At 34.8% G+C, this 16,012-nt stretch overlaps 2 protein-coding genes across 8 annotated transcripts; both read right to left on the reverse strand.

Moving 5' to 3' along the window:
* Positions 1–249: 249 nt before the first annotated feature.
* Positions 250–1,805, reverse strand: LOC111907916 (pathogen-related protein). Its single transcript, XM_023903725.3, has 4 exons — positions 1,568–1,805; positions 1,170–1,302; positions 751–1,052; positions 250–647 (listed from the first exon to the last, which is right to left on the reverse strand). Exons 1-4 carry the CDS (start codon positions 1,706–1,708, stop codon positions 501–503), a joined length of 723 nt encoding a protein of 240 aa, XP_023759493.1. The 5' UTR covers positions 1,709–1,805; the 3' UTR covers positions 250–500.
* Positions 1,806–5,714: 3,909 nt separating this feature from the next.
* Positions 5,715–11,252, reverse strand: LOC111907923 (protein LAZ1 homolog 1). 7 transcript variants are annotated; one of them, XM_042897593.2, is made up of 11 exons: positions 11,068–11,252; positions 10,828–10,922; positions 9,990–10,523; positions 9,745–9,801; positions 8,553–8,661; positions 7,982–8,166; positions 7,496–7,584; positions 6,928–7,183; positions 6,530–6,775; positions 6,142–6,447; positions 5,715–6,068 (listed from the first exon to the last, which is right to left on the reverse strand). In XM_042897593.2, the coding sequence occupies exons 3-10, from the start codon at positions 10,212–10,214 to the stop codon at positions 6,157–6,159; spliced, it is 1,458 nt and encodes a 485-aa protein (XP_042753527.1). In that variant the 5' UTR covers positions 10,215–10,523; positions 10,828–10,922; positions 11,068–11,252; the 3' UTR covers positions 5,715–6,068; positions 6,142–6,156. The 7 variants fall into 7 exon arrangements, with proteins under 7 accessions (XP_042753527.1, XP_023759509.1, XP_042753532.1 ...); XM_023903741.3 differs by having other exon boundaries at positions 10,817–10,922; XM_042897598.2 differs by lacking the exon at positions 10,828–10,922 and having other exon boundaries at positions 10,059–10,523.
* Between the last annotated feature and the right edge of the window lie 4,760 nt (positions 11,253–16,012).

The raw sequence follows: 16,012 nt of genomic DNA on the forward strand, positions 1-16,012 counted from the left end.
TATAAAAAGATTTTATGATCCGTGAATGAAATAAGAGATATCGATTTTATCACTACAATCCAATAATTTGCACCTCGTGTGCACAAATCAAGTTTAGTAGTTAGTAGGAGTGTACCTCTGTTATCAGCTGCAATAATAATACGCAATCTTCAATTATTTATGTATTCTATTTGCTTGGGCATATTTATACAGATCCATTAAGTTGAAAAGAAACATTACCTAAGACTGAGAATACGTAGTATCTGTATGTAGATTGAAAAAAAGGAATTTTTATTATTGTTTACAACCACGAACATTTGAAGGTTCCCAACATACTAAAAATAAATGATTACCAAAAACTAAAAATCACAACATTAAGATTATTAAAGGTATCTGTTCTTGTAATGACAAAACAAAACAAAAAAATTGTTTATTCCAAGTTCAACATCTAGCTATTATAAAAGCATGCATGTTCATTAATAATGGTGTGGTAGCAGATGAAACCATGCATGCTTCATTTATTAAGAAAAAGGGCATCTTGAAGAGCCTACACCAATGGTGGAATCTTGGGTGGTGGTCACCGCACTCCCACCCTTGATCAAAGCCGCAAGAAACTCTCCTCTATCGTAGAAAAACTGAATCTTCACGATCTTGAATTGTTCATCCAACTGTAAAAGAAAACTCAAATGTCAGAACAACAAACATTAAGTCAAAAACATATCTGTAAGCGACAAGAAGATATATTATAACTTAATTATAAGTATTCTTGACCTCGAATGTGGAGACACCAATCATTTCAACAATTTCTCCTGTAGGCTGTAGACCTTTGAATGGACCTTCCATGTAACCCCAATGCCTGAACTTATATGCAATCACTGGAGGACCCGAGTAAACCTCAAGAACCTCCAATACAAAACCACGAGTAAATGTGGTTGTGAAGATTTTCTGAGCCGTATCCACAGTTTCATCACTAGGATTATACAGTCGTAGATCTTCTGGCAACGAAGTTTGTAAAAACATATTGTATCCTCCACCTATCTTAGCTACATCTTCCAATTTCAAGGGTTTCCTGCCTATATATGAACAATAATAAGTAAGTACATAAGATATATAATATATCAACAGTTATATATAGACAACTGCTTAATTATTCGACGGCAAAACTTTTCAGGAGGTTTCCATTCCAATACCGTTAACAGAAATTGTGAGCTTTGTGACATCAACAGACTTGTAATCTTGGGGATTCACTTTGTTGAACATCTCCATTTCCCATGTTTTCACAAGATTCTGAACTTGCTCTCCTAGTGAACCTGTTGGCCATATCTTAACCATCCAAATTATAAACATTAATCAGTTTAAATAAGATACACTATTGACTATGCACACCTTTGTAGAAAAGTTAACAAACTCTTTCACACAATAAACTTTTCTTTACATTGTTGTAATATGTACATTAATATATGTGAAGATTACTTTAGAAGCAAGTTTGCGTATTAAGCCATACCGGGATCAATATTATGGTCCAAGTCTAATTAGAAAAAAAAAATTAAAGGGTACAAATGTAAAGATATAAGTATTTAATTAAAACCTTGGTTCTGCCTTCTTCAAAGAGTTTATTGACTGCATCATAGTTAGGTGGTGCACCATACTTCCATGTGGTGTTCTTCTCACCTTCTCCACTCATGAAAGATCTGTACTTGTCTACATCTGAACCTTTGTATTGATCCATTGTTGGGTTTAATTAGTGTTTGATCTTACAACGTATGATCTTGATTACTTTATATAGCAACTGGAAGAGATCCCATATACTTGGGGTATAAATTTACGAAAAGTCTCCATTTGATGAAGTTGGATAAAATTCTAATGGATACCAAGTTACGTATTTGATATGCTAGGGACTATTCTTTATGGCCTTTGTATTCTAGTGTAGATTTTGACTTTCAAATTTGGTGCACTTTGAAGAAATATTTTTTAATTAAAAAAGTATTACTTTTACCTTTGGGTGATTTCATAAAAAATGCAATTTTGTTTTATTAAGATATAAGTTAAATTTAATTTGTTATTGATTCTAGTGTTATCATCTAAGGGAAAATGAGTTATCAGTCAGTTTCCAAACCGTTCAAAAAACTCAATCGTGTTTTGACTGTCCAAAAAAACCCAACAAACTTGACATTTTGTCTAAAAAAACCCAACTAAATTACATTTTTTTTCAATTCTATGGAAGTCAGAGAAGAGAAACAAATAACGTGACTTATTACCATATCAGAAAAATGACTTGTAATACCAACGAAGTTTTCAAACCGTTCAAAAAACTCTAATCATGTTTTGAGTGTTCGAAAAACCCAATGAACTTAACATTTTAAATAGACAAAACATGATTGAGGTTTTTCGAACGGTTTGGAAACTTTGTTGGGCTTTTTTAGACAAAATGTTAAGTTCGTTGGGTTTTCTTGAATAGACAAAACATGATGAAGTTTTTTGAACGGTTTGAAAACTTCGTTGGACTTGTAAGTTATTTTCCCTAACATCTAATTATTTTGGTACTTTTAAAATCTATTAGAATGCGAAGAATATGCTTAGATTAGGTTGTGTAGAGTGCATGTTTATATAAGAAAATGGCAAAGTCAAAGAATTTGTCGTAGAGAACCCACGTTGCCTCGTTTCTGGTTAGTTATTTTCGTTTGCTTTATCCAATTTTCATATACAACGAGCATAAGGCTGGAGGGAGTGCCGCTACACTCCCTCATTTTGTCACACTCCTTTACCACACTCAAGGAGTGGTATACCATCAAGAGAAGAAAAAGAAAGAAGAGAGAGATAGAGAGAGGGAGGAAGAGTGAGAGAGAAAGGAGCGCTCCCAAGAATGGCCGCACTCCCCAAACCCTATGCTACATAGGTGTCATGTCATTCTTACCATACTCCACTCCCTCGGTCCTAAAAACTCACATTATGCCATTTTGGAAGTCACATGCATCCCAATACGAACCTCATAGATTGTTTACTATTCTTTTGAATGAGACATTAGATGACTAGGAGGGACAGACTGGGCCCAATTTAATTTCATATCTTAATTGTAGATACTTTTTTATCATTTAGTTTATTTGAAAGGTCTTTGTTTGTTTCTGTTCGGGCTAAGAATTCCGGTACATACATATCTTACATATCATATAATATAACATGTGAAGTAAAATTTTGAATAGAATCATACAACCATTTGAAAGAAGTAGATTTTTCTAAAAAAATGGCGTTATTAGTTCGTATTATTCGATTAAATTGGAGATGACAATAACATATACCAAAATGGGGCCTCAAACGCATTTTCCAATGACCAATTCACTAAATATCAAATTTGATGTCTATCATAAAATATATTAAACAAATTTATTAAAACCAAATAGAACTTATTTTAGTATCTTTTATTAGGTCATATCATGCAAGAAAAACATAAAAGTTAGTAGAGTTATTCGTTAAAATATCAAATTGGAGTCTATATATCAAAGAAACCATTTTTTTCTGTTTTATCACATCAGCGTGGGATGGAATCGGTAACGATCAGTACCGTTTTCGATTTCTCGAAAACCGAATTTGATCGAAAGTCAATCCCGAGTACCAAACTGAATTAACATCACCGGGAATGGTACCGGTTTTCGGTACTTACTGGTATTGGCGGTACCGAATCCCGAATTTCATGTATTTGGAGTACCGAGTACATTCTCATATTTTTACATTCAGTACAGTTCGGTATCGATACATGATTGGGATTTGAGACAAACTGCTCATCTCTACGCGAGATAACCTTTATTTATGTATTTTATTTCTTCGAAATCATATTATTGTTGTTTTATCTTCTTCTTGGGTTTAAAACCCATTTTTTTATTCAATTTGACGGATTTGCAAGCTGAAATTAAAATGAAAAGATGATCTTGATTACAAAAGGCAGCACACCTTTCTACAAATAAATAAATTAAATTAAATTTAAAAAAAAAAAAAAAAAAAAAAAAAAAGATGATGATGAGTTTTGAAAGACAAAAATACAAAAAATGGTTCATGAATTATGTTGAAAATTATCACTTTTGTCTAAAAGAAAATTTGCTAACAATACAAATCTAAAATTTTGATTTTGTTGCAAGTTGGTTTAATTTGTTCTGAAAATATTTAAAAATATAGATTTACCCTTGGTATTCTCTTTTTCTATTTAATATATATATATATATATATATATATATATATATATATATATATATATATATATATATATATATATATAACCCTATTGCACCCCACATGTTTTTTGTAATACACTTAAGAGCATATCTCTCTCTTTATCCATTGTGTCAAAGAGAACTACCACCGACAGCGGAAGCATCATTGTTGTCCAACCAACAGATCCATCACCAACACCAGAACCCTAGATTTATTTGGCGCTGACTTCGCCGGAGGAAAAAAAAAAAAAAAACTGGAGTTGAACCGTCAATACCATCGTTTTTGGCTAATACCGCCGAAGACCACCCTTTTGTTTTCTTTCTACTGCTACGATAGCCATCTCTCTCCTTCTCTCCCTTCTAATGCTATGAACTCCTCAACATGTCATAGATCTTGAACACCCTAAGACCAATGTTGACATACGGTGGTGGTGGAGTTAAGGTTAGGAGCAGTGACGCTAGGATCATCGCCCCATTTCTCATATTTATATCGACAGGATCATCGGGGTACGTCGCTAGGACCGTCACAATGTTAGTCTGATCAACATCATCATCATTGAGTTACAACTGTGGTGCTCTGACTCAACATCGTCGGCAAGGGCTTCCCAGTGGGATGTTAATTCCGACAGTGTTGGTGATTTCCAACAAACAGTAAAGAGAGGGAAAAAGATAGTCTTTGATGAGGGAAATGGTTGGGATGGGGCTTGGGGGTTATTGCGGGTAGAGTTTTTTTGTTTTTTGTTTTATTTTAATAAAAGTAATAAAAAAATGGAAAAACAAATAGAAATGACAAAAACATCATTTCAAGCATATTTTATTTTGAATGGGACCAAAGTCACAACAAAATCAAAGTTTTGGATCAGCGGTGCAAGTCCAAAACCTTTTGAACCAAAGTGACAATTTTTCGAAATACCATTACGACCATTTTTGCGGTTTTGGCATTTTCAAAACTCAAATTGATAATACTTGGAACATGCAACTAGTTTTTGTTATAATAAACTTACCAATGTAAAAAAAAAATAACATTTAATCGATTTAAAGGGAACTAACGTTTGACAAATTTAATGATGACAAATGTTTTAAGTTTGTTTTTTCAATTATAACAAATGTCCAAAACGTGGCTCATTTAATATCACACTTCCAAAATAAACATCTATTGTTGTAAACATGTAAGTCCTAAAAGTTTACCCTTACTAAAACTTAATGAAAATATCACTAAACTTTTGGTATTTGCTTGATTTTGCCATTAAACTTATTTTTTAGCACAACAGACCATTAAAATCATTTATAACCCGTCAATTAAGCCATTTTGCTCAAATTTAACCGGTTACCAGGTCATAAAACTGATGTAGCATTTGATAATTATGTTGTGTTTGGTGATGAGTTGCAGTCACGACATAAGCGACCAAAAACAATTCATAAATCAAAAGAAACTCAAGTTGAACAGATGATTTTAACGGTAATCAAACACTCAAAATACTTGCAAGCAAAACAAATCAATCTCAACAAAATCATATGATAATTACAGACAACTGAAATTAAAAGGTTTGACTCTTACCAAATGAAATGTGCGATATTGTTTTTTAACTCAACAATCAACAGTACCAAAAGCCAAAAGAAACTCATGTTTTTGTTTTTGTATGACTGATAAATCCAAATCCAACCCAAAACATATTCACAACTTCCCAAACATATTGATATTCTAAGTTGAGTGGATGTTAGACGTATACAATATACAGTCTTGTAATTCTATAATCAAATAATTTGCATCCCGTGTGCACAAATCAAGATCAGTAGTTAGTAGGAGTGTACCTCTATTATCAGCTGCAACGATATTCATATATTTCTGTGTTTTGTATCTGCTTGCCCGTATTTATACAGATCCACCTGGAAAACGAAGGATCATTAAGTGCTAACCGGATAAAATGATGTACCCATTTAAGCCGAAAAAAAACAGTACCTGAGAGAAAGAGTATTATCTGTATGGGGATTGAGAAAAGGGGTTCTTTGATCGCCTGGCATTAGAGAGCTTGCTGTCGCTGGAACTCCCTTTTTCTACATCTCGATGAATTTCCAAGAATTCATTGGACCATGAACTCAGAGGAATTAGATGACTGTCATCTTTAGGGCGTGGGAGTGGGCGCCTTCTCTCCTCATGTCGTTTTACATTTTCCGATATCTCATGAAAAGTTCTATTTATTTTCGCTAATCCCCTTTCAACCGGTTCTACCACGTGGGAAACTGTATACTTCATGTCATCAACGATCTGAATGTAACACACCAAAACCAAAATTGTTCTGTTATAACCAAAGGAGAATAATTTGAGGTGCGAAAATCGAACAACTCACAATTTCGCCACTTCCGAAGACGACATCGCGAACACTCTGATGTAATTTGGGACGCTTGGGTCTGTCGTCGGGTAGGCCGAGGCGTAATCTGGGGGTTCTCTCGGAGTCGCGCACCTCTTCCGGATCAGGTGGTGCTCCTAACGACGCGTAGTCGGTCATCACGGAAACATCGCGTACGCATCGCTCTCCGCGCTTGTACGGTCCGGCTGGGAAAACATACAAGTGCACCACTGCAGCAACACCCATCTGGAGTTGAGAAAAAAAAAACTCAGGTTTTAGCTTATTTACAAACAGGCCCTTCAACATTTTGAAAATTACAGAACTTTGACTGAATGTGGTTGAATACAAGAAATACCAAGCATAAGAGACTATGTATGAACAGTAATTAACAAACGGACCTCAAGACAGATTATATAATCCTGGATACGTGTTTGCAGCTGATCAGCCAAGGGTCCTGTGAAGGCTCCAATGGAAAAAAGAATGGCTACACCAACACCTTGCCACCATGTCAAGAATACAATGGACTTGAAGGTCAAGAACTTGGCCAAAGGTTTGATTGGTGCCAGCTTATCCTTGGTCACTGAATAGAACTGCATAAGGCAATACAACGCCCAGCTCTGGCTGAAGTTAAGAACAACTGCCATGTATGGGTACCTGCATTGCATTTGCATTTGCATACAACAAGTAACACACTCATGTCATTTGTCATTTGTCATTTGGCATTTGTCATTTGTCACATTTACATGAAATCAAGAGTGGAAAGATTACTTGAATGAATGAGGGGCAAAATAGTGATTTTAAAAACATGCATCTAACCTCAATTTTATTAATGGAGTCAGACTTATGAAACAGTGAGATAGGGACCAAAAAAGAAAAGGATTACTTTTATTGGACCAAATTATAGAAAATCAACCATAGTGCGGGATGAAAAATGTAATTTTAGTAATAAAAAAAGAGGTATCTTACGCATATCTCAACTCAAACTTCCCTTCCCCATAAACACCAAGATACTGAAAAATCATTGCTAACGGCGCAAAGATCAGCTTCAATATCATCTGGAATCATGCAGCTTTGTTCAGATTAAAATATGGATCAATGAGGAAACACACTAATAAAAAATCAGCTAAACGCAAGAAATAGCAATGTCCTTTACTTTCATTTCTTTTATGTTTTTTTAAGGCATTGTACTTTGAAAATTATGGCATTGTATGCTCGGTTTTTTTTTTTCTTAAAAGGACATTTTACTTTAGAAAGAATTACAATTATAGCAGTGAAGATAGCTTTGTATCTGGATGCCATTGCTACAACTTGATATGTTTTTTCCAAGTACAATATGTTGTAATAAGAAGAAACGAAGCAGGATGCTATAATAAACAAGTCAATGGAAGTATATTGTTATTTCTTGCATTTAACCCTTATATGATATACAGAAGAGTGTGTATACTGACATACATATTGCACAATGCCAATTTTGACTGCCTGATAGAAGTCAGGACCAAGATACCACTCCTTGAGGAAGCAATTGAGAGGGAAAGGGTGTTCCACAACTCCATAAGTATATGATTCTTCTATAAGGGGTATGCTGTAACTGATACGGCTTTTACTTTCCATGAACTCAATAGTACTATCCTCTCCACCTTCAATCACCACATTCTTAGTCAAAAATACCTCAAGGATGGATGAACTTCAAATGTACAATTCTAATTTCATTTTTAAACTCCTTTTCTGAAGGCAGTGATTTATACAATGTTAATTCTCAACTACTACTTTTGAACCACATTCTTTTGGTATACATATATAACTATAACGTACAAGTTTCTGTTTGATAAATTACAATGATAAATGGTTGATATATAGTTTTTCAGATTCATATCTGTATGTTTTCTAAATGGCATGATGCAAATTCATACAACTAGAAAAAACAAGCATTTAATTTTTAAAGACAGGAAAGAAATAGAATTCCAGACAACCTGTTTGCCATGTGTCATATTCAAAACACAAACAACCATCATGAGGATCATACCTAAGCAGGCAATAAGATATCTCCCAAAGCAATATAAAGCAAAAGCTTCATACCAGTCCCTGATTATTTCATAGTTGAATGCAGCATCTGCATCCAATAGCGACAAATACTGTATAATTTGGAAAACTCAAAGTTAGATATGATCATTGCATTACTGGCTTCAATACAAAATCAGCTGCAAACAAACTCAAAAGAATAGAAACATACTTTTTGATTTGTCACAGTTAGGTTACTGTTGCAAATGGTTTAGTATTGCTGTGTTTAAACCAAAATGTTGACTTTTAATAAATGTTGCAAAAGGTTTTGTGTTGTTGTGTTTAAACCAAAATGTTGATGAGATAACTCAAGAGAGTCAATGTTATATTTGACCTAAGTGAGAACAGTGACATAAGTGGGACATTAAAGTGTCATAAAAAGTATCTCTTGAATGAGTTGCTTTAATCCTTTAATCATTCAAAAACTTCTTATTCTAAAGTTATGATTGTCAATTACAGCTTCATTCCACAGATTTCACTTAATTAATTAGATGAAATGGCTTTTAATACACCGAAAGCAGATCACTTATCCACATATCATCATCACAACATTTGCCTTCAAAATTTCTCAGCCTCTCACCAACCAAAAGACAAAGAAATAGAACAAAACAAAAGCAATCGTTTGAAATCTCTACTTTTAGTAAATTTACTGCTACAAATCAGGCTACAATTATATATGCAGATGAAGTGTATTTCACCAAAAATACAAAATACTGATTAAGAACCATTCAAGTCTTATAGGATGTTATTTTCCCTTAGTAAACACCATTAGCTAAAATTAGTAACTTTCATTGTGGTTGACAAGTTTTCTTTGTTTTGTCTTTATTAAAAGTCCTTTTAGACATCGGATAAATAGTCAAAACTTTTATTAAACTATGTGACAATGTTGCCTTTTTTAGAACACAGGAAGTATTTTGTATCAATGAGTAATATAAGGATGTGTATGATCTTTCTAAACTAAATATAGATGGGCAATAAACTATGTACTAATTCCTTAAAGGATTATATTATCAAGACTTCCCTAATCAAACATAAATCATCATTTTGCTCATATGTAGTTTTCTATAAAATAAAATAAAAAGTAGTTTCTTAGGCAAACCTTCCAGTGAATAAATAGAACCATCAGAAACAGAAAACATAACAAGAGATTCTCATACCGATTCCAATGCATATACAGGAACCATCAGAACAACTCCAATTAAGAACTTCTGCTCCTGAAATCAAAATAAAGTCTTTCTGCCATCAGCTAGAGATCATAACAAATAACAAGATCAACTTAACATGATTTGCATGTAAAATGCAATTACATTAATGTCAAAGGCTGGTAGAGAACATTATGTTGACTGTACAAAGCAGAAATAACTTATGTTAAAAAGTTGAAAGGATGTATGCAATATCAAACCTCAGGCTGATTGTAAGCAGCTAAATGCTCAAAGATAAGATATGTGGAAAGAAAAAGAGCAACAAGTACACAAAAGCTTGCACTGAAGATTGTCCATCTGTAAAGCAATGTTTGCTCAGCACCAAAGTTGCTTGACCACATTGACCATGGTGTGTTCGAGGACTCTGCCAAAGTGAGAATGGGAGATAGAAAAAGAAGCACTACTCTCCATCCTATCAGAATCATTTGAAGTCTCTTCTATTATGACAACAAATGTTGAGCACTCTATTACTTAATGTGGAAATAAATTCACAAATTATGTCAATGAAGCATTGGCTCATATATAAGATCAGCCATTATATTGAATACAACTATGTTGAACTTGAATCTTGTGTGTTACATTAATCAAGAACACGTTAACATTGGAATTTAGCAGGTTTGACTTGTGTTTTAGGGCCTTCGACTAATCTTTGTAAACCAATATTGTTGTCCTGGTATGCGAGGATATGCTGCTTGAAATAAGATGATGAAACTGAAACAGTAGGACGAAGCAGCCTGCAAAGATTTCATACAATTAAAACAAGGATAACAAAGTACAGGAATCCGCACGCTTTGGTAAATGCTGAAAATACAAGTTTTCTTCATTTAAAATTTATCTTCGAAAGATTTATTGTTCTTATTGAGGGTGAGCAGGATTCTCAGACGGGAAGATAGAAACATGATCCAAAACCCTAGACTAAAAATTCCCCAATAGGTAACTCAACATTTTACACAAACCAAGCAAAATATAATCCAAAACTGACATATTTCCTAATAAACCCCAGTTCCACAAAACCCAACAAACTTACGGAAAGTTGACCTCATTGATTCAAGTAACGCTTAAGCTTAAATGCCAAAAATATCGAAAACGAAAACGGATGATTCCTTACAAACATATACGGTCGATTACAATCACTACAAGCAACAACGGAAACAATAGTCAGAACAAAGATATGCCAACTAAAAAAATTGACTACGATGCGGATAAAAAACCGGAATGTATACGAACTGCTTTGAGGAATATAACCCTATAGAAGTATAGATTAACGATTTCACTTACGGAAAAGACGTCACAACTCTCGATGCATACAACGGTTCAACAATGTAATCGAACGAGTTTTGAAAAATTTCACGACGAATCTTTTCCTGTAAATGGAGATGAATCTCGTCGGAATAATTTTCAGAGCTTTTTTATGAGATATTTGCAGAGCTCCAAATACGATTTTTGCCTTGGCGGTTGGGAAAGAGGGTTGGTGGGGCTTTGCGATATCTTGTGGGGTTCCTCAAGAAATAGAGTCACGGCGCTCCTTCTGTTTTCCCCGTAACTGTGCCATTGATTCATAAGATAAGTTGATGACGTGGAAATGACGTGGAGATGTATATGTATTGGAGCTTTTTGATTGGTCTGTAGTACTACTTAAACCGTTACTCACCGTCACCCCAATTTCTGATGTGTAATATGTGATTTGGTTTTATCTCATAATTAATTCTTTAAATGCATGAATGATTTACATGCAAACAAGCAAATCACACGAAAAAAACTCGATATGCACTTAATCTAAATTGAATAATTGATAACACGTTTTGCTACTTTTTTTTCTCAGTTTGGTTTCTTTTTATTAGTTGTTGTTTAACAGATTGATATTTTACTTTTGTTCTATACAAAACAAATCGGAATATATTGTTACGACCAATTTAATCTTTATATATAATTCGATACAAATTGCGTCGCAATGTATTTTGTATCAAACATGATATATTTTTCTGTTATGGAACTTACATGGTAAATTAATATCATTGAAAATTTACAAACAAATTATTAAAATCGTCCATGTGGTTTGGATAAAGTTGTACGTTTGGTCTCTATTTTTTGTTTTGCACTCGGATCATCCTCACCTTTTCTTTTTATTACCCGTTTGGTCCTGTGTCCATTTTCCGTCGATTCCAAACGTTAAGAAACCCCATGTGCTTCGCACGTGAGGGGTATTTTCGTCCTTTTATTTCAAAAACCTATTAGAACGACCCCTAAACCTTGATTCTCTCTATTTTCTTATACGCCCAATCTTCATCTCTTTCGTTTCCTCTTCTCTGAAGTGTCGATCAACCCTAATGGCAAAAACATGCAAGTGTGGCCAAGTTGGTATAATACAAACATCGACTACCAAGAAAAACCCGAGAATACTTTTCTATTGTTGTACTGGGAAGGGTAATTTCTTCTTAAGTATATCCATATATCGCATACCTCTAACACACAGCATATTACTCAAAATGCAGGGAGCAAAATGTGGTTTTATAGATTGGGTTGATAAAGACAACTTTAATGGTGAAAAAACTTTAAAAGGTATATCCCCTAGTTTGTAGAACTCAATGGACGAGCTTCAATATCAAAATAGGACCTTGAGGTTGTTATTAGTGTTCAGTTGGGTTTTTTTGTGTCAATTCTAATTTACAAGCTTTAAATTATGTTATCATTGTACTCGTCTTTTGTCTCATCAAGGTAGTAATGTAATGGAATGACAATGAACGAATGGAATTGACTATTGGAATGAATTGGCTATTGGAATGCAATTGTCTTTTGGAATGGAATTGATTGTTTTATAATGGAATGGAATTGAGTGGTTTGTAATGGTATTGAATTGGAATGGAATTGATTGTTTTATAATGGAATGGAATTGAGTGGTTTGTAATGGTATTGAATTGGAATGGAATTGACTATTTTATAATGGAATGGAATTGAGTGCCTTGTAATGGTATTGAATTGGAATGGAATTGACTGTTTTATAATGGAATGGAATTGAGTGGTCTGTAATGGTATTGAATTGGAATGGAATTGATTGTTGGAATGGTTGTCTATTGGAATGGAATTGAATTGAATGATTGAATAAAATTAAATTGAATTAAATGGAAGGAATTAAATACCAATTGAAAATACAAATACATAGCAACAGATTCATAACACAAATGTCTAATTACTCGTGGAATTCAAAAGATAAATGTTCATACCATAATATAAAATACAGATACATCAAAGCAACATAATTGTTCATAACATAGACAACATATCCAAAAAATCATAGCATAATTGTTCAAACCATAATGACAGATACAACAAATACAAAAGATTATAACACACATAATTGGTTCATAATAAAGACAACACAAACACAACTTAAGCAATATTCGTCCCTTTCTTCCCAACCTTCCCTTTCCTACTTGAACTTCCATCACCTATACCACTAGATTTCCTACCATCAACTACACTCTGACTTCCACTTTGCCTACCATCAACTACACTTTGAGCTTTCTTCCTAGCCTTCCCTTTCTTTCTTGAACCACCATCACCTACATTTTGACATTTGCAACTTCTTTTATTATGACCAAGTTTTTTGCATTTTGAGCATGTCACACTCTTGGCCTGCCTTGATTGCCCTGCCACCTTTCACCATATCTTTTAGTTCAACAGTTGACTTCCTTCTTTTCTTTATTTGTCTTCATATGGGGACGTGATGATTGGGAGGAAGCAATGTGCATGGTTGGATATGGAAACTTTTCACATATTCTTCTTCCATTAATTGGTTCAATCTTGAAAGAATACATTTCCTTCCAAGTTTTTAACCAGTAAGGCTTAAGGGAGTGGCCTCGCCACCCCTCTCGCAAAAACATTCGTCAAACATGTTATACCATTCCCATTAAAATGTTAGATGACTCGCTAAGCTTGGCCTCGCTATGTTGGTAACGAGAAGAGAGAAGGAGGGACTGTGGGCTTTGATTGGTTGGCTCAATTTGTTTTCCTTTTTTCCTTTTTTTTCCAAACTCAATTCTAATTAAATTGTTTGACCACCACTCCCTATCTTTTACAAGGTGTTATGGTTTGATAACAAATGCTTATGTGGATTAACAAAATCTGAAATGGCAGAGTGCTAAAGGTGTTACCACTCCCTTTAGCCTAAGTGGAATGAACCCATTATTTAGGTAAGCCAACATTCTGCTTATTTTTTTCTCATGTCCCAGATATCAACAAGGGCATGTTTATAGGGTATACTGGTGAGTTCTCATTTTCTACAAGAACATGTGCAATGCTTGGTTCATTGTGCATTTCGGTTTAGACCTTGTGGGGGTGTATTATTGCAACTTTAGTCCTTAGGGTTAGTACGCGAGGTGTACCATTGGGTACGCTTAGCATACTAGTTGAGAAGCTGGTACGTGGGGCGTACAATATGGTACGCTTAACGTAATAAGGAGGGGTGATCGCGGATCCGAGGCCTCGTACGTTGGGCGTACGAGGGGTATGTTGGGCGTACGATGGGTTTGAGGAAACCCTAATGTTAGGGTGTTGCAACCTATATAAGCTCCTTAAGTCCCTAGGGTTGGCCTCTTTATCAGCCTTCATTGCCCTAAAACCTTATTCTCGAACCCTAATAGCATCTTTGAGTGTTCTTATGCCTTGGTCTTGATTTTTGGTGGTTTATGCTCCATGTAGTGATAGAATATGAAGTTGGAAGACTTGTTCTTTGGGGGGGAAGCTTAGAGATCCAGATTTAGCTCCATCTTTTGGTGACTTTTGAGGTATAAAATTCATACATTGGCTACTATATGTTTAGATCTCTTCATGTTATGGTTTTATGCTTCTTTGTCCCTTTTTGGTTGGTCTTGATGGGTTAAGTCCGTTTTAGAAGATAAATCTTGTAGATTTGGATGTTTGAAAAGCTCCTTAAGCTTAAAGGTGCAAACTTTATGGTGTTTATGGTCTCATGCATGCATTCAGTCATCTATTAAGTCCTTTTGAACTTTAAGAGCTTCATTAAGTCGTGCATGCACGTAGGGCCGGTGATGAGGAGGGCAACCTTTGCACGTGCATAGGGTCCAAGATTTTTAAGGGGCTTATTTTTTATAATGTATTCATGAATCAGGAGTCCACACCTGAAGGACGAGAAGCAATCATTCAAGCGAGGACGGAGGATTGATTTGTAACGCCCGTAGATCCGGGCTAGTCAATTTAGAGACAATGAGCATCAAAAATGAGTTTTTGATGTAAGATTATTTTGAAGTAATAATCTTAACCAAGTTGTAGTATATGTTACAAGGGTTCTATACATATAAAGAACGCCGAAATCCAAGTTATAACGAAGAAGTTATGGTCCGTCGAAGTTTTACAGCAAGACCGGCACTACACCGGGAGACGTAAATAGTGAATTTACGATAGATGAGTTTTTAGCCTTAGTGATCTAAACCAAAGTTGTAGTATACGTTAAACCGAGAACATACAAAAAAAAGCGCCTAAATCTGACTTCGTATGAGAAACTTGTGAATTTTCTAAGATTTAGCACAGCAATGCACGACCCGAAACTCGAGTTTTAGTTCGAGTGGCTTTTGGCCTACGCGACCTAAATGATAGTTTAATATCGCATTAATAGTGAATTTAAACCAAATAGGAGTTTTTAGCCTTAGTGATCTAAACCAAAGTTGTAGTATACGTTAAACCGAGAACATACAAAAAAAAATAGAACGCCCAAATCTGACTTCGTATGAGAAAGTTATGAATTTTCTAAGATTTAGCACAGCAGTGCACGGCCCGAAACTCAGATTTTAGTTTGAGTGATTTTTGGCCTACGCAACCTAAATGAGAGTTGAATATCTCATTAATAGGAACTCAACAATAAAAAGACAGACGAAAACGGAGTCCGTATGAACGAGTTACAAATTCTCCGCGGTCATTTAACAATCTAATCTCCTCCTACTATTAAATTTAAGATCAGTCGAGAATTAGCCAACGGAGTCAAAATGAAAGTTGAAGATCTTATTTTTACCTACGCGTGGATATAAAGAACGTCGAAAACGGAGATCGTATGCGAAAGTTATGAATTTTTTAAAATTGGCTGATTTCCACCCTGTGTGCGTTGCAACGTGTCAGCACCAGGCTCTGACTTGGAGCCCAAGTTGGCTCACGATGTGAGCATCATAAAACTCACGACATGAGTGACCCTCCAGCCCCCTATAAATAAGAG

This window comes from Lactuca sativa, chromosome 1, assembly GCF_002870075.4.
Source record: "Lactuca sativa cultivar Salinas chromosome 1, Lsat_Salinas_v11, whole genome shotgun sequence".
Classification (NCBI taxonomy): domain Eukaryota; kingdom Viridiplantae; phylum Streptophyta; class Magnoliopsida; order Asterales; family Asteraceae; genus Lactuca; species Lactuca sativa.

Excerpts from the sequence above, each read along its gene's own strand:
- LOC111907916 (XM_023903725.3), bottom strand. The coding sequence starts at position 1,708 with ATGGATCAATACAAAGGTTCAGATGTAGACAAGTACAGATCTTTCATG. Across the intron at positions 1,303-1,567 it reads TTGAAGAAGGCAGAACCAAG|ATATGGCCAACAGGTTCACT; the intron begins GTTTTAATTAAA and ends TGGATGGTTAAG. Across the intron at positions 648-750 it reads TTGGTGTCTCCACATTCGAG|TTGGATGAACAATTCAAGAT; the intron begins GTCAAGAATACT and ends TTTCTTTTACAG.
- LOC111907923 (XM_023903733.3), bottom strand. The coding sequence starts at position 10,214 with ATGATTCTGATAGGATGGAGAGTAGTGCTTCTTTTTCTATCTCCCATT. Across the intron at positions 8,167-8,552 it reads ATATCTTATTGCCTGCTTAG|GTGGAGAGGATAGTACTATT; the intron begins GTATGATCCTCA and ends TGGTGATTGAAG. Across the intron at positions 7,184-7,495 it reads AAGTTTGAGTTGAGATATGC|GTACCCATACATGGCAGTTG; the intron begins GTAAGATACCTC and ends AATGCAATGCAG.